Raw genomic sequence first — 23,266 nt, 5'->3', positions numbered from 1 at the left:
GCAACTAGAGAAAGCCTGCATGCAGCAATGAAGACCCAATGCAGCCAAAAATAAATAAAATAAATAAATTTATATAAAAAAAGAAAATATATTACAAAGCTACAGTAATTAAAACAAACATACAGACTAATGGTACAGAATTGAGAGCCCAGAAATAAATCCATGCATGTATGGTCAACTGAGAGGGAGTGGATAGAAACAAAGGTGCCAGGAAAGCACAATGGGGAAAGCATGGTCTCTTCAACAAATGGTGTTAGGAAAACTGGATATTCACATGCCAAAGAATGAAACTGGACTCTTAGCTAATACCTTACGCAAAAACTAAAAAATGGATTAAAGACTTGTAAACATAACTCCTGAAGCTATAACTCCTTGAAGAAAACATAAGGGAAAAGTCTCATGACATTGGTCTTGGCAGTGATTTCATGGATGTGACACCAAAAGCACAAAAGCAAAAACAGACAAGTGGGACTACATCAAACTACAAGGCTTCTGTACAGCAAAGTTAACAATAGAGTGAAAAGGCATCCTACAGAAAGGGAGAAATATTTGTAAACCGTATATCTGATAAGGGGTTAATTTTCAAAAAAATTTAAGGAACGCTTACAACCCCAAAGCAAAAGAAACTAATAACCAGATTTTTAAAAATGGGCTAAGGATTTGAATAAACATTTTTCCAAAGAAGACATAGAAATGGCCAACAGGCATATGAAAAGATGCTCAAGGTCACTAATCATCAAGGAAATGCAAATCAAAACCACCCCACACCTGTTAGGAAGGCTGTTTTATATACATACATACATATATATATATACATAACTACAAAAGATTAAAAAGTGTTGAGAAATTAGAACTCTTGTACATTGTTGATGGGAATACAAAATGGTACAGCTTCAATGGAAAACAGTAGGAAGGTTCCTCAAAAAATTAAAACTAGAACTTCTACAGTATACCATCCAGCAATCCCACTCCTGGGTCTTTCTCTAAAAGTACTGAGATCAAGGTCTGGAAGAGATATTAGCACTCCCATGTTCATTACAACACTATTCACAGCAGCCAAGACGTGGAAATAATCTAAATGTCCATTGAGAGATGAAAAGATTTTAAAATGTGATCTCTACACAATGGAATACTATTCAGCCTTAAAAAAGAAGGAGATTCACAATATGGGACAACATGGTTGAATCTGGAAGACATTATGCCAAGTGAAATAAGCAGTCACAGAAGGACAAATGCTGCATGTTTCCATTTATACGAGGGATCTAAAATAGTCAAATTCATAGAAACGAAGAATAGGATAGGAGTTGCCCAAGGCTGGGGGGAGGAGGAAGTGGGGGGTTGCTAATCACCAGGTATAAAATTTCAGTTATGCCAGATGAATACATTCTAGAGATCTGCTGTACTACGTTGTGCCTACAGATAACGATACTGTACTGTATACTTAAAAAGCTGTTATGAGAGTAGATCTCATGTTAAGTGTTCTTACCACAACAAACATTTGAAAACATTAAAAAAAATGAAAAAGAGCTCATGAGGCAAATATGAGCTGTAAACAGTAGGGCAAGGAGACTCATGCAGCTTCTGATCACCAGTAATACTCCTCACTCACTTGGAAAACCATATTGGCAGAAACTATTTGCTCTTAAACAATTAAAGAGCTTGTTGAAAATTATTCTTCTCTATCCCTCGAAGAGGGATCTCTGATTGGCACATGCTATTTATGGCAAAAACAGGATCAATCCCACAAAGATCTATTTGGCTTCCATCACAGAGTAGGCGCTGGGTATGGACGAGAATAGAATAAGAGCAGCTCCCGCTCTGCTTGTAAGGCAGTGAAGCAGGGTGTTTAGGAGCAGGGACTCGGGCAGTCACGTCTGGATTCCGAGATTGACTCTGCTGCCCGCTAACTGTGTGGCCGTGAGCAAGCTGCCTGATGTCTCTGTTCTCTGGAAAATGGGGATGATAATCTTCAGGGTGTTGCCCGAGTTAAAAGACAAGAGAATGCGTTAAGTGCTTTGGACAACGCCTTCCACTGTACTGTTATCAATACTAAAAAATCCTCTAAGGTGATGTAAAAAGGATTGGAGCTATAAGGATGGAGTCACTGCCTCGCTCAGGATGGAGCTCCTCGTACACTCGGCTGGGGGTGGGGACAGGGGAGGTTCCAGAAGAGGTGGCTCGAGCTGGGCCTGGAAGGAGGTGTTTTAGGGCCAGGAAGAGAGAGACTCCAAGGATGGAGTCCAGGATTTCAAGCTTGAGCGACTGAGAGAGGGTTAATTCAACTAGGTCAGAGTGTGGAAGGAAATGCCCAGGGGCCTCGCTCTAGGGCAGGGCATCTCTCAGAGGGCTGGCTGTCCTCCAGCCTGAAGGGGCTCAGGGGCTAAGCATACGCTCAATCTGGGTAAGCCCCTCATCCAGTGAAGGTGGCCTCCGTGAGCATGAAGACCCCGAGGCTGAGGATTTTGTATCTTTCCCGTAGGTTTGTTCCAAACGAGACTCTTCGCACCAAGATGGCCCATGGGTTTGTGTTTGACTCGGGGGCATCAAGGAAAGGGGAGCAGGTAAGCCTTAGGGGGTGGTGCCGAAGCAGAGGATGGAGTGGGTGTCCCAAGACACTGAGAAAGGGCAGTTGGGGAGTCCTGGGGCTGCTGTCTGGCCACAGGGGGGCAGGAAGGCTGGGTCTGGGCCACGTGAGGACAGGGAGTGAGCAGGAGCGTTTGGGGCACCGCTGGCACATCCTGTTGGAAGGCTCGAGGCTTGATTTGGGATGTGTCTAGTGGGCAGCCAGAGATGCTGGCCTGGGGATGGTTCAGGGAGCTGGGATGACCTCAGGGCAGGGTGGGCCCTGTACATTTGGGGTCAGCCATCTGCATGGCCCCGGGGGAAGAGCCTAAACTTGTCTAGCATAGAGAAAGGCAGCGGCAGTGATTTTGGCTTCTAGAAACGTCCTAGAGCTGGCTCAACCCGCTTTGGGACGTGGGTCAGGCCTGGGTATGCGTGTATGTGTCATAAGGTACAGGGGGCAGCAGCTGACTCTAGGAATTCAGGGGTCTCCCCGTGTGGCCTCAGGCAGATAGTTTGGAACGCGGGGTGGTGGTTTCCTCTTTTACAAAATGGTGAAATCCATTGATCATTTATTTACCCTTCAAGTTTACCGTGGGCCTGGAGGGGTCCGTGTGAGTTTAATGCAACAAACAAGCGTGCGTCAGGGGAGGCTCCTTAGTTCTGGTCTGTGCAGACCTCCTGGCACTTGCCAGATCTCACACCAGAAGGTTCGCGCTACCTCAGGTGTTGTCAGAAGTGTCCCAGCAGCCAGAGCCAGGGCTCGGCTGTAGCCCTGCTTCCTGCTTGGGGGAGCAGGTGACGGCAACACCAGGAGGTGCCCAGATCACGCAGAGGGAACATGTTGGGGCAATCCAGGTCACTGCCCTAGAACAGTGCTGCTCCCTGCCTTGAGGTGGGTGGTCAGGGGTGCAGGGCAGCTCAGGCAAGGATGAGAGGACTCCAAGAGGCCATCCGGGCCAGCCCCCTGCCTCCAAGAGGGCTACCTTCAAAGCATCCCACAGGGATGCAAAAAGCATAGCCATGGCCTATCTTGGTACTTCAGTCTGAGCTGAGGACACTTTGAGAGTGAATTCAAGTTGGAAGAGGTCATTGTCTGAATCTGAGAAACCAGTCTGAATTCAAGTACATTCGTCAAGAAACATCTCTGGCTACGTGAAGTGGTAGAGGTTTACAGGGCCACAAGGCACCCAGGAGAGGCCTGCGTGCTCTGCTTTCATGCAGATCCACGCAGTCTGGAATGAATGTGCTATTTTCCTATAAATGGATGCTTCAAAAACATTTACAGATACCTCCTCCTTTCTCTTAAACTGCTCTATTATCTTTCTTTCAGAAACACAAAAGTGTCTCTTGACCGCATACCTCCCCTTTAGCTGACAAGTTCTCTTTCCCTGCGGCCTTTCACAGAAGCACTTCTCCAAAAAGGTGTCCACACTCATGCCCTCACCTCCACCGGCTCCCCAACGAGGCAAACATAGCTTCTGTTCTCACTCCACTGACACCGTGGGGCCCCTCCTTGTTGCCAAACCTGGGCCTCTTCTCTGTCCTGGTCCCACTGATTCCCCAGAGGCTGTTCCTTTTGGGATCAGCATCTTGGGACCAGCTGCTGAGGGTGGGAGGGGACTAACACCTGTGAGGTGTGGGCTGGCCCAGCTGGACAAGGGCTGTGATGATTGTGCCCTCCTGGCTTGTTTCCAGCCTCCCGGCCACTCCTTGTCCACTTCCCCTCCTCCATCTCACCACCCTCCTCCACCCCTGGGTGACCCCATCCAGTCCCCAGCACCAGGTACAGGTCGACACTTCACACAACGCTGAAGCCTGTGTCCCCAGGGATGGCCAACAGGCCACCCAAACTCTCGGTTTTCATCCACACTCTACTTGTTTCTCTTCCAGCTTCCCCATCCCAGGAAATGGTGCCAACAGGGTGGTAGATGAGGACCCTATGTCACTTCTTCCCTTCTCTGTATCTCATGTCAGCAAGTCCTGTTGGTTCTAACTCAAAGATATAACTGGAATGCAACTGGCCCTGCCCCTCCTCACTCTCATGACTGTGTTTTGAGCCGCCAGCCTCTCACTGGACACACCAATAGCTTCCATATTTGCCCTTCAATTCTACCCCTTGAGAGCTGCCAAGGGTGACCCTCCAAAGTGGGCTATGATACCTGGTAGGGCAATCACCCCACTGACTTCTTGCTTCTTAAAAGTTTCTTTATTATCCTTATTTATTTCTTTATCAGAGGAAATTTAGAAGCAAATATATATATATATATATATATATATATATATATATATATATATATATATATATATTGCATTACACACGCCTCTCCCTGTTGTGGCCTCTCCCGTTGCGGAGCACAGGCTCCGGACGCGCTCGCTCAGCAGCCATGGCTCACGGGCCCAGCTGCTTCGCGGCATGTGGGATCTTCCCGGACCGGGGCACGAACCCGTGTCCCCTGCATCGGCAGGCGGACTCTCAGCCACTGCGCCACCAGGGAAGCCCGAAGCAAATTTTTTTAAGATAAATAATTCAATGGTAAACCAATCCAGTCCAAAGATCTATTCACTCAATATTTTCTGTAGATCTCCCTCCTGTAGGCAGTGTTCTAGAGTATGAATGACTGCAGTCTGAGTTCATAATACTTTCCTTTGGGGGATTATTTCCTTTTACGTAAACTCAATAAATAAAAACCTGCGTAGAGTAAACAAAAGCACCGGGGAGTTCCGTTTCCCTTAACCAAATGATTGATCACTTTAAGTGGTACAAGCCTTGTAGCTTTCCTGGCGCATCAGAGATGGAGAAGCGCGTCGTTAGCAGGGCAGCGCCCACGCTCTCGGGCAGGGCCGGCGGAGACTTACCTCCCTGAGGCAGGTGTAGATGGGGCAGACGAGCACGCGGAAGGGCTCGCCCGTGCTGCTGCGCATGGTGCCGAAGACCTCGCACAGGAAGGTGATGAAGCCCAGCCAGCGCTCCACGTCCTGCTGCTGCAGCTCCTCCCGCACTGTGAAGTCCTTCTGCGGAGGCACAAGAGACCACGTCAGCTGCACAGGAGCTGGGAGGGGCCCGGGCACCACCCTGGTCTGCCGCGGTGCCTACTGGCTAAGGGCTAGGCCTGGGCAACTGGTAAACCCCATGATTTCCCTGAGAAGGGCGATGGGTGACCCGTGGCTGGAGCATGAATGCTGAAGACTCACTTGTGGGCAGAAAGACCACCTTGACCTTTAGCCATAGCACCTCTTCTTCAGTGTCTCCAGATTGGGGGGGCGCTACAGCCTTGTCTCACTGACCCAGATACTGAGGTGGAGGGAATGAGATAAAGGGGGAGACGACACCTTTCCCAGTCATCACCTCCTCCATTCAACTCCCTGGGGCTAAACTATCTCCTTTGCTAACCTCCAAATCATGCCCCCACAGCAGTGAGGGTAACCACACACCCAGCAATGGGCATCTGAGGCCCATCTTGGCCCCAGCACTGGGCTAGAGACACAGCTACAACCCCTGCCAGCAAGTGGTCCAGAGCATAGAAGGAAAACTAGAGGCATTCGTTCACTCATTCATTCATCCTCCTTAAAAATACCATTGCCCCACTGTGTGCCAGGCACTGCTCTAGGAGGTAAGATAAGACATGTTCATTCATTTTAGTTCATTCAGTTATGAATGAACTAAAAGCCATTGGAGGGTTCCAGGTAAAGGGACTTTGGAGAACTCAGAGGTAGGAGTTATTCCTTTCAACTGGAAATTGGCACCTTGGAAGAGCTAGGATTCTGACCTGAGAACCTGGGGGAATTTCAGGTGGAGCAATGACCACAGGTGAGGCACCAGGAAGGTAGCATGGAAGTTTGGGAACCAGGGAGGTCTTAGCCAACCTGTCCCCATTGTAGGTGGGTAGAGAGGAAAATGGGGGCAGGGCTGGGAAAGGAGGTTGGGGCTAGAGTGTGGCTAACTGAAACCAGCTAAGGAGTCAGGTTCCATGTGATGGTTGGTAGGGAAGGTTCTGGGGGGTCATTGAAATGCCTTCATCATACCTGTGCTCTTTTGAAGGTTACTATGGCATAGGTGTGGAGACCAGAAAGGAGGCCACTGCAAAGGTCCAGACAGAATGAAATAAAAACCTGAACTTTCTGGAGATTGAAAGATAAGAATCTGTGGTAGATTAGGTTATGTTCAGAAATTTCCTCCGCCTTTCCCCTGGTCTTTGGGTTTGACCTTGTGACTTGCTTTGGCCAGTAGAATGAGGCAGAACTGACAGGGTGCCAGTTCTGATCCTGGTCCTTAAGATGCCATAAGTATTTATGCTTACTCTCCTGTGCTGCTTCCATCATTGTGAGAAGGGGTGGCCACCGTGGGGTGGCCCAGTGGCCCCGGGAGGAGGATGAATTACTTTTCCTGCTGGCCCAGACCCTGCAGAGGGTGCTGCGGGCCTTGAAGTCATGAAACTTTGGGTAGTTCTATCCTCATTAACTTCTGTTTATCCCACTATATCTTTAATGTGGTCAGAGCAGGGGCAGGCATTACCATTCCCATTTTAGAATGGGGGAACTGAGGTACAAGAGCCGAAAAGACTTGACCAGGGTCACCAGTACAAGAACTTGAATGAGAACCTAAGCCCTTCCATGGCTCTCTGCTCTGAGCTAAACGTTCTCAGACCTGGTTGCTCACTGGAGTCACCTGGAGGAACTCTGAAGCTACCGATGCTTGGACTCCACCCAGAGAGGCTTGTGTCATTGGCCAGGGTGAGGCCAAGACATTGGTAAATTTTGAAAGCTCCCCAGGTGATTCCAATGTACAACCATGGTTGAGAACAACTCTAGACCTTTATAAAGTGCCAGCACGGGTGTTAAAATGGTGCCCCTGCCTGAGACGCCCTTTCTCTGTCTCTCATAAAAATACCCATGAGAGCGGACATAAGCCCCACAACAACACGGAGAAGGAAGATTACAGTTCACTGCAGACGCCTTACCATTGACTAAAATGCTGTCGTTGAGAAGTTCTGGGTGTCCAAAGCTGCTTGGCCCCACTACCACCCATAAGACAGGGGTGAGATGGGGAGGGAGATCAAGCTGAAGCCCTCCCTCTGTCTGCCGCTGGCTCGTAGGCAAAGAGCCTGTAACTGTTAACAAGCCCCCGTGCCTGTGCACTACGGCAGCTCCCATCAGTACTGCTCTTATTCTAGTCATTGCAGATTCAGGGCAGAAGGAGTTGAGGTGGTCCCCTGAGTCCTCAGAGGTACAGTGTTCTCAGGCAAAGCCCTCTGGGAAGGAAAAGTCTCAGGGCAATGCAAACCAGGGACTGGAGTATTTTTTAAAAAATGATTACATCTGATCAAAGAACTACAGCTTGACTCAGTTTCCTCCTGATAATCAGTGGGGTTGAGAGAGGATTCTGTTTGGGCTAGTAGAACTCACTAGGAGACTGAAGGCCTGCTAAATATGGGATATTGAATTTGGGATGGGCACATGAAGCCACCAGCTTCAGGTCTGAGGGGAGACTCTCCTATTCCCTCAGCGGACACTGAGCAACTCGTAAGGATGATCTGCACAGCTAACACCAAAACCAAAGCCAGCCTTTCTCATTCAAGGGTCAGGGAGGAGCAGAGAGCCATGGCATCTGTGGAAAAATCCTGCACTGCAGAGTAGGGGAGCATTATCTTGAAGATCTGATGGAAACGCATAACTCTGAAAATGTCAACCACAATAAAGCAAAGATAAATAAAACAAAAAACCCAACTACAAACGCGTGGGCTCGTCTGTCTGTTAAGAACAACAACATAGACTCTGTGACATGTGATTAGTTAAAAAAACCTTAGGTTGAGATGCAGTATGAGACTGGAAATGGGGATAGGAGAGAACCAAAGGAAGTCAGAAATCCACAGCAAAGTGAAATGTGAATTGGAAGCAATAAAGGATAGAATGGATACTGCAGAGAAAGTGATACATGAGACAGACTTGGAAAACACCTAGAGAGCTGAAGACAAAGCCATAGCTTAAAAAAAGAAAGAAGAAAAAGGAGAGAGAAGACAGAGAGTGGACATGAATTACAGAGGTTTTCAAAAGGACATCAGAATACACAGAACAAAGGAACCCGAGAGAGAAACTTAAAGTTGAAAACAAACAAAACAGAACGACAAAAAAAAGAGCTGACTCTTCAGGCAAAAAGGGTTCACAGTGTTCCAGAGCCCCACTATTTATACTTAGCAGGAGAATTTTCTTTTTTTTTAATTTCAAGGAAAAGGAAAAATTCTAAAAACAGCTTTGAAGGAAAAAAAACCCCTAGGTTTCTTACAAAGGAACAAAAATATGGTTGGCCTTATACTTCTATAATTGATGTTAAAATTCAGAGACACTGAGGCAACATCTTCATATGTTTGAGGTGACAAGAACACACCTAGCTATGAGTGAAAGCAAGACAAAGACATTTTACACAAGCAGATTTTTAAAAAATCCCACCCACATGCTTATCTTTAAAAGAATTAAATGGTGCAGCTGCTATGGAAAATAGTATAGTGATTCCTCAAAAACTTAAAAATAAAATTACCAATATGATCCAATAGTTCCACTTCTGGGGATATATACAAAAGAACTGAAAGCAGGGTCTTGAAGAGATATTTGCACACCCATGTTCAAAGGAGCACTATTCATAAGAGCCAAGAGGTGAAATCTACTCAAGTGTCCACTGACGGAGGAATGGATGAACAAAATGTAGTATATGCATACAATGGAATATTATTAAATCTTAGAACATTCTGATACATGCTGCAACATGGGTGAACCCTAAGGACATTATGCTAGGTGAAATAAACCAGTTGCAAAAAGGACACCAGAATACACAGAACAAAGGGACCAAGAGAATCATCATCATACTGTATGATTCCACTTATATAGGTATCCAGAGTAGTCAGATTCATAGAAACAGAAAGTAGAATGATGGTTGCCAGAGGCTGAGGAGACAGGGCAATAAGTAGTTGTTTAATGGATTAGAATTTTGGTTTTCTAAGATGAAAAAGTTTTGGAGATTGATTACATAACAATGTGACTATAACTAACATGACTAAACTGTACACTTAGAAAATGGTTGAGATGATAAATTTATGCTTTCCTAAAGCACCATTAAAAATAACTTAAAACTCAAAAACTTTCTTGAATGCATGCTCCAGCCAAAAAAAATTTACTACTCAACTCTGAGAAAATCATGGTATAGAAGGGCCAGAAGTGAAAACTTGAAACCAGGTAGATTTATGAAGTTAAATCAAAATAAGTAATTATAATTTTGGTTATGAGACTGAGTCAAACTCCAGAAATAATCCTCGAGAGAGAAGATATTTAATAAATAAATGTAATCTGAATAAGAATTTCATAGTAGTAGTAACCTAATAATCCAAGGTTAAATTACTTAAGACTGATGAATACTGGTGGGAGAAGGAGAGAAGACTTGTAAGCACACAAAATTTCATAATTTAGACCATAAAGATTCGCAGGTTATTGCTTCTTTCTTAAGTTTGATAAATAGAGAAATAGACATTAAAGTGTGCTTTTAAAAATATTAAAACACTAGTAGCCATTAATAGATATAAAATAAAAGTAAAACACAAGTAAAATCAAAGTAGTTCTCAAGATAACATTCATTAAGTAAAATAAAAATTATTTATATAGATAAAAATACAATCCATAATAAATAACATATATACGGTATAGCACAGCCTCAAACTACATAAAACAAAAGCTATTAAAACATAAAAAAAAGATAGAAAAATAGTATTGGAAAATGAATCACTAGTATTCTTTTGCTGATTAAATGAACAAAAAATATATTACTTAGATGACTTAAATAGTGTAATGAATAAGGCAAAATTGAAACAAACCTCATTATAAGCTGTGATTCTACGACATATGTCAGAATACAGAAACTGTATAGGTTACATACTTGGACTAAGAATTAAGAACAATTTAAAAAATAGCCAATTACTTGTTTAAAAGGCATTCTCCTAAAGAAAGATGGAATGAAGATGTAATCAAATATACAATAATAGATTTAGGAAACAAAGAGCTGTAAAAACTTGTGTGATGTGGTCAAAGCTATAATGAAAGGTAAATTTATAGTCTTAACTATTTTGGCTATTTAAAAAGGAAGCAAGGGGACTTCCCTGGTGGAAGAGTGGTTAAGAATCCGCCTGCCAATGCAGGGGACAGGGGTTCGAGCCTTGGTCTGGGAAGATCCCACATGCCGTGGAGCAACTAAGCCCGTGCACCACAACTACTGAGCCTGTGCTCTAGAGCCCGCGAGCCACAACTACTGAGCCCACACACCACAACTACTGAAGCCTGTGTGCCTAGAGCCCATGCTCCCCAGCAAGAGAAGCCACGGCAAGGAGAAGCCCGCACACTGCAACGAACAGTAGCCCCTGCTCACCACAACTAGAGAAAGCCCGCACAGCAACGAAGACACAACGCAGCCAAAAATAAATAAATTTATTTAAAAAATTAAAAAATAAAAAGGAAGCAAATATATCCCCTAAACTGACTACTGAGTGCTTGAAACGTGCCTCTAAAAAACTGAGATGTGCTGTCTGTGTAAAATAGACACTAGTTTTTAAAGACATAGTATGGAAAAAAGAATGTAAAATGTCTAATATTTTAGAAATACTGATTATATGTTGAAATTCTGAATATATTGGGTATAGTACAATACAATATTAAATTTAAAAGTACATATGTGGGCCATGTTATACTTCTATTGAACAGTGTTAATTTGTATATTCAACTCAAAAGACTTAGAAAACCACCAATAACTAAGGAAATATATGAAAGGACAAAATACAGAAATTAATTAATTAGAAAATAAAGAAAGGAAAGTATATGTAAAAACAAGAAAGCAGAAACAGAAATAAATTAGAAATATGATGCTCAACATTGCTAATTATTAGAGAAATGCAAATTAAAACTACAATGAGGTATCACCTCACACCAATCAGAATGGCCATCATCAAAAAGTCTACAAATAATAAATGCTGGAGAGGGTGTGGAGAAAAAGGAACCCTTCTACACTGTTGGTGGGAATGTAAACTGGCACATCCACTGTGGAGAACAGTATGGAGTTTCCTTAAAAAACTAAAAATAGAGCTACCATATGATCCAGCAATCCCACTCCTTGGCATATATTTGGAGAAAACTAGATATATGCACCCCAATGTTCATTGCAGCACTATTTACAATAGCCAAGATATGGAAGCAACCTAAATGTCCATCGACAGATGAATGGATAAAGAAGACGTGGTGTATTTATACAATGGAATATTACTCAGCCATAAGAAAATGAAATAATGCCAATTGCAGCAACATGGATGGACCTAGAGATTATCATATGAAGTGAAGTAAGCCAGACAGAGAAAGACAAATATCATATGATATTGCTTATATGTGGAATCTAAAAAAAAAAAAAATTTTGATACAAATGAACTTATATACAAAATAGAAATAGACCCACAGACATAAGAAACGTATGGTTACCAAAAAGGAAAGGAAGGGTGGGATAAATTAGGAGTTTGGGATTAACATAAACACACTACTATATACAAAATAGATAACCAACAGGACCTACTGTGTAACACAGGGGACTATACTCAGTATTTTATAATAACCCATAGGGGACAAGAATCTGAAAAAATATATATATGTATAACTGAATCACTTTGTTGTACACCTGAAACTAACACAACATTGTAAATCAATTTTTTATACTTCAATAAAAAACTGCAATGACTAAAAAAAAAGAAAAAAAGAAAAAAGAAATATGAACAATATATGTAAACAGATATGGAGTAGCTTAAAAAGCACAATAAGAACTATTTACCACTCTATGATGATGATTTTGGAAAAAATGATGAAATAGGTGCTTTTTTAGAAAATAAATATCACCGAACTTCACTGAAAAAATAAATTAAAAGCCAGAAAAGACAGAAAATCATAAAATGAAAAGTTCTGAATTACATATTATAAGGAGGTCTCTAAACTTATGACTCTTGTAGGTAAGTTGATTCACATTTTCAAAAAATTAGATATCTGCTGTGCTATGTAAACTGGTCCAGAACACAGAAAAAATAAGCTTTTCCCATTCCTTATTACCAAAATCTCATAATGATAGTAAATTACAAATAAGGAAGTCTATGGGCTAATCTTTCTAATGTGAGTAGACATAAAAGTCCTAAATGAAATACTAACAAATAGATACATTATAACCAAGTAGATTTTATTCCAGAAAGGCAAGGCTGATATAGTATCAGTACATCTATACACATAATATCAATAGGCCTGATTAAAAAACAGCAGCAACATCCATGACCTTTGGAAGGAAAGAGGTAAAATGCTTTGATAAGATTATATATGTGAAAAACCCAAGAGAACTCTCTAATAAAGATCAGAATTAACAAGAGAGTTTAGTAACTAATTAATAGTATTTAGATGTAAACTTAATATACAAAAATCAACAGCTTTTTTATGACAGAATTAACCAGTGAGACTTTTTTTATTCTTTTTTTTGTCAGTGAGACATTTTAATGCACAAAAACTCATTTAGTAAGCAATAAAAGTTCTTAAATGACATTATTAAGAAATGTGCGATTTCTATGAAGAAAATTGCAAAACTGAACAGAGAAATTTAAGAGAAAGTCTTAAACAAGTGAAGAAACACATAATATTCCTTAATGGGTAGACAGCACTGAAAAGATGGTAATTTTCCTTGAAATAATTCACAAGTTTAACACCAATTTGTACTCCATATTCCAACGGGAATGTTTTGGAGAGAAAGGGGAAATGGAGACTTGAAAAAAAACATCCTAAGAGTAATTTGAAAGAATAATAGGGAAATAGCTAAAAACAAAATAGAACAAAATTGGAAAGAGTTATATTACTTTCACCTACCCTAAAGCTTTAATAATTAAAAGGGTGTGGAACTGACATAAGAATGAATAGCTAGATCAGATAGCCTAGAAACAAATTTGGCATCCATAAGGGTTTATCACATGGCCCCTAGAGAACCACAAATCAGTAGCAAAGGAAGCATTATTCACTCAAGCAATGATGCAGAAACAGCTGTCTACGTCGGGGTGGGTGTGGGGTGGAGTGGATAATTTAGAGTCTCCTTTCACACTGGCCCCTAAAATGAATTCCAGATGAAATAGAGGTAAATGTTAAAGAAAAAAAGGACAAACCATAAGAACTTGAAGAAAATTAAAGTATTTATCAAATTTCTGGATGGAGAAGGGCCTTATAAATTAAAACAAGAGGAATGCATCAAAAATCAAAATATTATAAACACACTTAGAAGGCAATGGATACACCAGGAAAAATATCTGCAATAAATGTGACAAAAGGTAATGGTCTTAATATTTAAGTAGCTTGTTCAAATTGATATTAAAAGTACTAAATCCCTAAATCATGGACAAAACGGGAAAGGGCATTAAAAGATAATTCATATGTGAAAACATAAATTGCTGACAAATATATAAAAAGAAATTAAATCTCAGTAGCTATCAAATGAATGAAAATATCATTTTTTCCCACCTTCTATATTAGCAAAGCTTAAAAACCAGTAATTGTCACTGCTGGTAAAGATGAAGTGAGACAGGCACTCTCATAATATGGGCCATGTAAACTCGTATCACTTTCCTGAAAAAAATCTTAAAATAAGCCTTTGGGGACTTCCCTGGTGGCACAGTGGTTAAGAATCCGCCTGCCAATGCAGGGGACACGGGTTGGAGCCCTGGTCCGGGAAGATCCCACATGCTGCGGAGCAACTAAGCCCGTGTGCCACAACTACTGAGCCTGTGTTCTAGAGCCCGCGAGCCACAACTACTGGGTCCATGTGTCACAACTACTGAAGCCAGTGAGCCTAGAGCCTGTGCTCCGCAACAAGAGAAGCCACCGCAATGAGAAGCCTGCACACTGCAACAAAGAGTAGCCCCTGCTCGCCACAACTAGAGAAAGCCCGTGCGCAGCAAAGAAGACCCAATGCAGCTAAAAAAAAAAAAAAAAAAGCCTTTCAAGTGTTCTTATTGTTTGATCCAGTAATTGCACTTCTGGATAATTATCATAAGGAAATAATTTAAAATAACAGGAAAAATAAGCTTAATACACACAAAAATTCAACAACTTAAGCATCCAACAATAGGGGAATGATTAAGTAAATGATGATTCATGGACCCATTAAAATTACGTTTATGAGAAGTTTATAACAGCTTGGGAAAATGGCTGTGTAATGCCAAGTGAAAAAACAAAAGCAGGGACTTCCCTGATGGCGCAGTGGTTAAGAATCTGCCTGCCAATGCAGGGGACATGGGTTTGTGCCCTGGTCCGGGAAGATCCCACATGCCACGGAGCAACTAAGCCTGTGCTCCACAACTACTGAGCCTGTGCTCTAGAGCCCATGAGCCACAACTACCGAACCCGCGTGCCACAACTACTGAAGCCCGTGCACCTAGAGCCCGTGCTCCGCAACAAGAGAAGCCACCACAATGAGAAGCCTGCGTACCACAATGAAGAGTAGCCCCCGCTCACTGCAACTAGAGAAAGCCCGAGCGCAGCAACGAAGACCCAATGCAGCCAAAAATAAATAAATAAATAAATAAATAAATTAAAAAAAAAAAGAAAACGCAAACTTGCAAATATTATATAATCTCGCCCATGAATAAAAACAAATTTTTTATATAAGGAAAAAGATGAGAAATATCCAAAGTGTTAACAGTAGTTGTTTCTCAATAGTGGAATTATGGATGACCTTTATTTTTTACATTTTATTATTTTCTGAATTTCCCCACTTTTCTGAGAAAGTTTAGTTTTATAGTCAGAAAAACAGTTACTTAAAAAGAAACTGGCAGATCGTGACCCTTTTCCTTGATTTTTTTGATTAGGACATCGAAACTCTTGGAGTGACCTGCCAGCTAGTGGTGATTCTCACTACAAGGGTGGGGAAGTGGGTTGTGAACTTGCCCAGCCCAGAGGCCACCAAAAGCCAGCCTATGTGTCTCTTCTGGGCGCATACGTTGTAGGTTGCCAACTTCTCCCCTGGAACAAGGAGCTCTTTTTTGCCAGCTGAAACCAGCCATCCCCTGGGTCTCCAGCACTGCCTTCAACCTCAGCCTTTTGCATCCAGAACCAGCAAGGGGCCTCAGATTGGTGGCAGCCATTTCAAAGACTGGTATTTGGCTCCAGGTTCTCATCTGACTGGCAGGCTCCCTCCCAGCAACCCCTAGTGCCTTTCCCCAAACTTTAAGGCTACCATTTAAGCCTCGTTTCCTGCCTAAAACTATTTATTGACGTACTGCTATTTCCTGCACCGGCCACATCAATAAGCCCTGAAAGCCATTCAGTGTCTCAGGTTTCTCAAGGCATTCTGGGAAATTCTTCCCTGCTCTGGATAACCACATGAACTCTGGCATGATAGAGTCCTGTGGTCAAGCCAAAAACAGCTGCATACAGGCAAAGGGGGAACCCCCCCACCGGGCGGCCAGCGGCTGCAGCAGGGAGATGGTGCCCTGAGAGACGGGAGACATTAGGGCAACACAAGGATCTTAGTGTATTCTGAAGCTTCCTGAAGTAGATGGCAGCCCCACCAATCCATGCAAACTCACCATCATTTCCTTCTCCTAAAACAAATGACCAAGGGAAATTTGCCCATCCACATTCTACATCCCTGGTGACTCTGGTTTGTTTCTGTGCAGAGAGGTAGATGCTGCTGCGATGTCCCCAGTGCGGAGGAGAAAGTGCCCTTTTATTTACTGCTGGCAGGAAGTTTCTTTTTCCTTGAGAAGTCACGATGAAACGTGAGAGGGGTGGGTCTTGGGGAGCTGGTGACAGCCCACCAGCAATGAGTTGATCCCAGTCCCCCAGGCCATTGGTTGGAGGGCTTAAAAAGACTATTTGCCAGAATTCTTTATACTGGCAAGAGGAAAGTTGTTTTCAAATAGAAGGTACTCTGTTTTTTATTCGGCGCAAACTTTCCCTTCCTTCAGGCTTTTGCTCCCATGTTGCCTCCTCAGGGGGGCCTCCCCTAACTGTCTCTCTAAGACAGTAGCCCCCAGGGCTCATCGTCTGGCCCTGCTCTATTTTCCTCCTAGCCCTTACCATCTGTATCAGGTCCTGTATTTGTTGATGATCTGACCCTTCACTAGAAAGAAAGTTTCACTAGGTCTGGAGTCTTGTTGTCTTATCCATTGCCACGTCCCCTAGAATGGTACCTGGCTCATAGCAGGCATTTGGTGAACGTGTGGGTAAAGATTCCATGCTACGTGATCAGACAGCTCTTCTTTAAGAGGCCAACCTGTTCAGAGGGAACAGGCTGCCCCCATTCTTTTCTTTTCTTTTTTTTTTCTTTCCTGAGTTCTTTTTTTAAAAAATACATCTTTATCGGAGTATAATTGCTTTACAATGTTGTATTAGTTTCTGCCGTACAACAAAGTGAATCAGCTCTATGCACACACGTATCCCCATATCCCCTCCCTCTTGTGTCTCCCTCCCACCCTCCCTATCCCACCCCTCTAGGTGGTCACAAAGCAGCGAGCTGATCTCCCCGTGCTGTGCGGCTGCCTCCCACCAGCCGTCCATTTTACGTTTGGTGGTGCCTGTATGTCAACGTTACTGTCTCCCTACGTCCCAGCCCCCCCTTCCCCCGTGTCCTCAAGTCTGTTCTTAACATCTGCATCTTTATTCCTGCCCTGCCACTAGGTTCATCAGTACCATTTCTTCAGATTCCATATATATGTGTTAGCATATGGTATTTGTTTTCCTCTTTCTGACTTACTTCACTCTGTATGACAGACTCTAGGTCCATCCACCTCGCTACATATAACTCAGTTTCATTTCTTTTTACGGCTGAGTAATATCCCATTGTATATATGTGCCACGTCTTCTTTATCCATTCGTCTGTCGATGGACACTTAGGTTGTTTCCACGTCCTGGCTATTGTAAATAGAGCTGCAGTGAACATTGTGGTCCATGTAACTTTCTGAATTATGGTTTTCTCCAAATATATACCCAGTAGTGGGATTGCTGGGTTGTATGGTAGTTCTATTTTTAGTTTTTTAAGGAATCTTCATACTGTTCTCCATAGTGGCTGTATCAACGTATATTCCCACCAACAGTGCAAAGATGCTCAACATCACTAATCATTAGAGAAATGCAAATCAAAACTACAATGAGGTATCACCTCACACCAGTCAAAATAGCCATCATCAAAAAATCTAGAAACAATAAATGCTGGGGAGGGCATGGAGAAAAGGGAACCCTCCTACCATTCTTTTCTTTCTTTTTTTTTTTTTTTGCGGTACGCGGGCCTCTCACTGTTGTGGCCTCTCCCGTTGCGGAGCACAGGCTCCGGACGCGCAGGCTCAGCGGCCATGGCTCACGGGCCCAGCCGCTCCGCGGCATGTGGGATCTTCCCCGACCGGGGCACGAACCCGTGTCCCCTGCATTGGCAGGCAGACTCTCAACCACTGCGCCACCAGGGAAGCCCCATTCTTTTCTTAATTTAAGACTTGAGAGGACAGAGCCAGTATGTTTGCCAGGATCCACCTTTTCTTTCATTTGTGGCTGTTATTTCACTCCCCAGATGTATTCTTCCTAACTGCTCTGTGCCAGTCCTGGTCCAGTCCATCTCGTAGCATTTGTTTCACTTTTGTGGGTAACATTTTTGTCACAGGGTGAGGTTTCTTTGCTTATTTGGGACTTTTTCCCCCTTTCAAGGTTGCGTCAAGTAAGCCCATGCCATTCTGTAGAGTCGCCCTTTGCGACAGGGTCATCTGTGGTTTTCACCTGGCTGCTCCCCCGCCTTGGGCCTCCCTTCAGTCACCTGCCCCTTAGTGCTGCTTGCTGCAGCCATCGAGGCGCACCTGCACGCTCCCCTCCTCACTTCCCCCTCCCTCCTCTGTTCTCCTCTCTCAGCCCAGGGCCTGCTTGCCCGCCCCCCCGTGGGTAGAAATAGGCCCTGGGTAGTTCCTGGGAAGTTCCTGTCCTGCTCAGTCATTATCATTTGGGGGGACCCCAGGGCAGGAGCTTCCACCTCACAGAAGGTGATACGGTCCTTTCTTGGCACCTGGTCACAGGGGCAGAGGCAGGGGCGTTCCCAGGCTGATGGCTGGTCTGGAGGGGAAACTGCAGACACTATGGCAGATCCATCTCCCCTGGCCTGAGAGAGAACCCTGAATGTGCCATTTCCTGTCCTTTCCTGGGACCTTTGGGCTCCATGAGACACCTCTGTACCCTTATGAAAGAAGGATTCAGGGATGTGAAGCTACCTCAAGTTAGTTTCTGTGACTTAGGACTAAAAAGAACTGATCAGAATGACAGTTGGCCCCTCCTCTGTGAGGGAAGAGGGGATGAAATGAGGCCGAGTCAGAAAGGAGGGTGGGCTGAGGCTGGGTAGGCATCCTTCCAGCAGAACCTGGCAACAGGAGAGGAGGAGAGGGGAGAATGGGCTAGCTGGCCGGCACCTGTATCTTGGATGGTCCTCCCTGGGTAGCAGCCCACACCCTGCCTTTCACACACGCACTTGGGGCAGCATGGTGGAAGGATTGCCCAAGTCTTGGCATCACTCTGACTGGGTCAGACAGACCTCCTTGGCTTCAAAGAGTGATGTGTGCAATGGATCTGGCACACACAGTAGGTGTTTAACAAGTGGCAGAGAGACCTCCTGGTTATTGTGTCCTGAGTCATTCTGTCTACCGAAGCCGGCCCCAGACCTGGCCACCCTCTCCTTCTGGCAGGCTGTGTGTGCGGCCCCAGCCAGGGGGTGTATGGCCAGGCTGCACTCACAGCTGGCCATCACGGCCACATCTGTGTGGCCACAGCTGCCAGTCTTGGCTCAGTCCTGCTGGGCCCTGAGGCCTGGCCCTGGGGATTCAGCTGTACCTCTACTCTGGAACAGTGGGACTCTGACCTGCAGGTCACTTTGGCTTGGGCAATAGTTTGCAGCAGGCCTGCATCTTGTCTGCAGAAAGAAGGCACCCCAGAGGCCGGCGTGAGGATGAGACTACAGCTTCCGCCCTGGGACATGAACCTGGTTGCTTACTTTGGGTTCTGATGTCCACTGGGCCCTGCCTTTGGGCATGTCCTTACCCTTCCCACTCCAGGCTGGACCTTTCCCTGAGTAGCCTTGACCTCCACAGGCCACGGCCCAGACACCCAACCATATGATGCCAAAGCCCTTATCACTCCAGTGCTTCCTTCTGTTCTGCCCCCAGACACTGTTAGATGGCATTCTTGGCTGGACAGAAACCCTCTCCAACTAGTTAAAGCACACAGGGCCTGAACTGGTTTATGTGGCAGGGGTGGAAGGGGGTGGTCCCCAAGAACACAGCTGGTCCACAGGGCTCAAACAATGACAGAGCTGGTCCTCCCTGCTCTTGCTTCTGCCTGTCTTAGCTTCGTGCATGTTGACCACTTTGTCTCCTGCCTGGGTCTCCCTTTGCAATGGCAAAGATGGCTGTCAGTAGCTTCCAGTCTCTATCATGACCCCTCTTGCCTGTGTCCAACCCGCAAATCTCAGGGAAGGATTCTGATTGGCCCTGCTCGTCAGATGACCATCCCTCAGACCAATCACTGTGGATGTGGAGACGGGGTTCCCTGATTTGCCAGACCCAAGTCACGTGGCCAACTCTGTGGCTGGGCAAGGTGGGGCCCTGTGACAGATCCCCAGACCACAGACAGAGAGAGACAACAGCTGCCTACTGCAAACATAGACCCTGGCCTGGAACCATGAGCATGGCCGTCACCAGTGCCTGAAACTCTCCTGAGCATCATGTCAAATTCCCCATGTGCTGGTTGTGACTGCTGCCCTTTGAGTCCCACCCAAAAGAATAAAGAGAGAGTAACATTATTGGGATAATCCTGAATCTGTTCTAGTAAACATACATGAACGTCATGCCCCAAATGCTGGCCCTTTATTATTATTAATAAACAAAGCACTGGAGACTTTCTCTGTGACTGACAGACACCGAGGCTGAGAATGCGTTCTCCCTGGCACTTGGCTCCAGGTGAAGGGAATACACTGTGGCTGGGAACTGCCATCAGCCACTTCCAGTTTAATCTAGAATATTCTGGAGACATTTTTCAAGCTTCCCAGGGTGTGAGCAAAATCTGGGTTGGCAAAATCAGGTCAGGTAGGCTCAGCTCTGCTGATCCGTAGGAGGCGCGGGGTAGTGGCGCTGGGGTGCAGTGAAAAGAAGCTGAGAAGCTGGGCTGATTCAGTGGGAGTTCTGTCTCGCACTTATGCAGGCACGAAGCCTCATTCTCAGGCAAGGGGGAGCCAGCACCTGCTGTGGCTGTGGCCTTGAAATGCCCTCAAAAGAGGCTGGAAGGAAAACTCTGAGCAGGAAGAGAGGGCCAGACTGCCTGACAGGACTACAGGTGGATGAGCAGGAATGCCTGCAAGTAGGGTGTCACAGGGTTCACTCAGGAAGACACTTCCAGGTACCACTTCCCAGGTACGGGTGAGTCAGAGCGCTTAAGTCCACAGACCTAGGGCAGCCCTCGGTAACCAGACACTCAGCAGACTCTGCAGTGCTGGCGCCCTGGCCTCCCCTGGCCTCGTCTATTGAGGCCTGATGTTGTTGTAATAACACCACCATACATTTACATAACAATTTTCTTTCCCAAGCACTTCCCACAAACACTGCCACCTCTGCCCTACACAGCATCTTACGCTGGAGGAAGAGATCCTGGGATCTGATCATCCTTCCGAGGCTGGTAGGGCTGGAACCCAGGTCTCTAGTTCTGCTTCTGCTGTTCTTTCTCACCCAAAGGCATCCTGTTTGAAAAGACCCACTTGTACATAGGACAGCTGCCTGCCTCTGCCCTGCACTTCCCTGCAGGTCCCCCCGGATGACAGGGCCCAGCTGTTGACTCTGCAGAACTGGGATTCCTCCCTGCCTGGCTGCTGTCCTGCCCAGAGAGTGGCCATGGGCTTGGAGGCAGGTATCCACCAGGGTCTGGCCACGGCCCAGGTAGGTCTCATCCGTTATGCAGAGCTCTGTGTGGAGAGGGTGGGGAGTGGGCTGGGGGCATGCTCACCATGGCCTCAGCTTGAGGAACTGTAAAATAAAGGGCAACGAGTCTAGTTTGGGCACGGCATCGTGTGACTATCAGGCCGGTCTGTGAAAAATCTGCCTCAGTGTCCTCATCTGTAAAATGGAAAGAGACTATTTGACCTGCACAGGGTCAGTGGGGTGATGGAGTGATGAAACAGATGTGAAAACCCAGGGAAAAAGCCGTGAGTCCCCTAAATAGAACAGGGGCAATGCCCACAGCCTGCAATTTGAGAAACAAGGCACACAGGGGACAAATGTTTTGTCCAGGGTTTTCTGTGGGAGGAAAGTGGGAGCTGGGGCCAGAGCCCAGCTTATCCAGCTTTCTGGAGATTCCTAGAGTCTGCTCCCAGAGTTTCTGCCCAGACCAGGTTCCACCAGGAGAGTCAGGCCACCTCGTCCAGGCAGAAACGCTGTCCAGGATCCCACTGTTCAGTGCCAGGCCCACAGGCCACGCTCTGGAAGCAACTGGAAACTGAAGACTTGTGAAATCCTGCTTTCAGTGAGCAGCCACATTACTTCTGAAACTGTCTGGAAGGCTAGCGATAAAAATAGATGATCACACAGGCATTATTAAACTATTTATAGAATTTGAGAAAACCCCTTGAATTGCACACGAAAAGATTTGGCCTTTAATGGGGATTCCAGAATGACTCAGCCTGAAGCCCAAATCCACCCGCGACTTTGAACTTTGCCACAGATGAAGTCTTCGGAAGTCACATTAACATTTATGGGGCATTATCCCTCAGGGAAGCTGTAATGGTTGGGGGGGGGCACACATCTTTTATCAATCTGTATCCCAAAATGTTTACCAGACGACAGTTAAGCAACAGCTATAGGTGGGGCACGCAGCGAGAGACGGGGCAGAGGAGAAGGCCTTGAGGTGCAGTGGGCTCAGGGAAGGCCAAAATTTGCATCTGTGAAATGGGGATCCTGGCTCCTGCCCTACCTCTGGAGACCGTATGGGGATATGGATGTGGAGGTGATCATCATGCCTGGTATCTTTTGCAAAGATGTGGATGGAAGCGTTGGATGGAAGCTGTTTGCATCAGGCTCTGTCTGAACAGTCCCCGCTGTTGCAACATGCCATTCCCTTTGGTCCTACCCATCTGGACTTGATGTCTGCTCTGTGCTCAGCGCTGCAGGGGTTCGGGTGGCCCCAAAGGAAGCGCTCAGGCTCTCTCGATGAGCCGTGAGCTCCAGGCCGCAGACCAGATGGGGCCTCGTGTTGTTCCAAGGAGCCTCGGGCCAACACTGGGGGTGGGTGACGGGGGTCGGGTGGGCAGGCTCCGAACGCCTTGGTTCCAGGCAGAGCCCCTCTGCTGGATCTGTTTCACATGGTGGAGGATATGCCCGAAATCGAGTTTGGAAAAAATAACTCTGCTGCTAAAAATGTTTGAAAACCACTGGTGTGTCAAGAGTATGCACCATGGCCTCTAAGCCAGACAGGCCTGGATCATCAGACTCCTGCCCAGCCCTCAGACCTCGGCAAACCCCAAGACCTCCCACAGTCTCACATTCTCCATGCGGGAAAGGGTAACAGGGCTAGACACAGCAAGAATGAAAACTGCCTGGCCAGGGAGAGACTCAATGGATGACGGGCTCCTCCTTGCTTCCTTGGCCTTCCCCAGGTA

The 23,266-nt window shown here is 45.5% G+C and overlaps 1 protein-coding gene across 9 annotated transcripts in view; it reads right to left on the bottom strand.

The window, feature by feature from the left end:
- CTIF (cap binding complex dependent translation initiation factor) overlaps positions 1-23,266 on the bottom strand; it is a 313,773-nt gene that overhangs the window by 36,295 nt on the left and 254,212 nt on the right. For all 9 annotated transcript variants that reach the window (XM_082641323.1, XM_082641324.1, XM_082641322.1 and 6 more), the window contains one exon: positions 5,422-5,577. In XM_082641323.1, coding sequence (XP_082497449.1) covers positions 5,422-5,577 — 156 coding nt within the window. The remainder of the gene's footprint in view (positions 1-5,421; positions 5,578-23,266) is intronic.

Source organism: Mesoplodon mirus (assembly GCF_964341445.2).
Source record: "Mesoplodon mirus genome assembly, chromosome: 13".
Classification (NCBI taxonomy): domain Eukaryota; kingdom Metazoa; phylum Chordata; class Mammalia; order Artiodactyla; family Ziphiidae; genus Mesoplodon; species Mesoplodon mirus.
The sequence above is the reverse complement of the archived record's forward strand: the minus strand, read 5'-3'. Positions and strand labels throughout refer to the sequence as shown.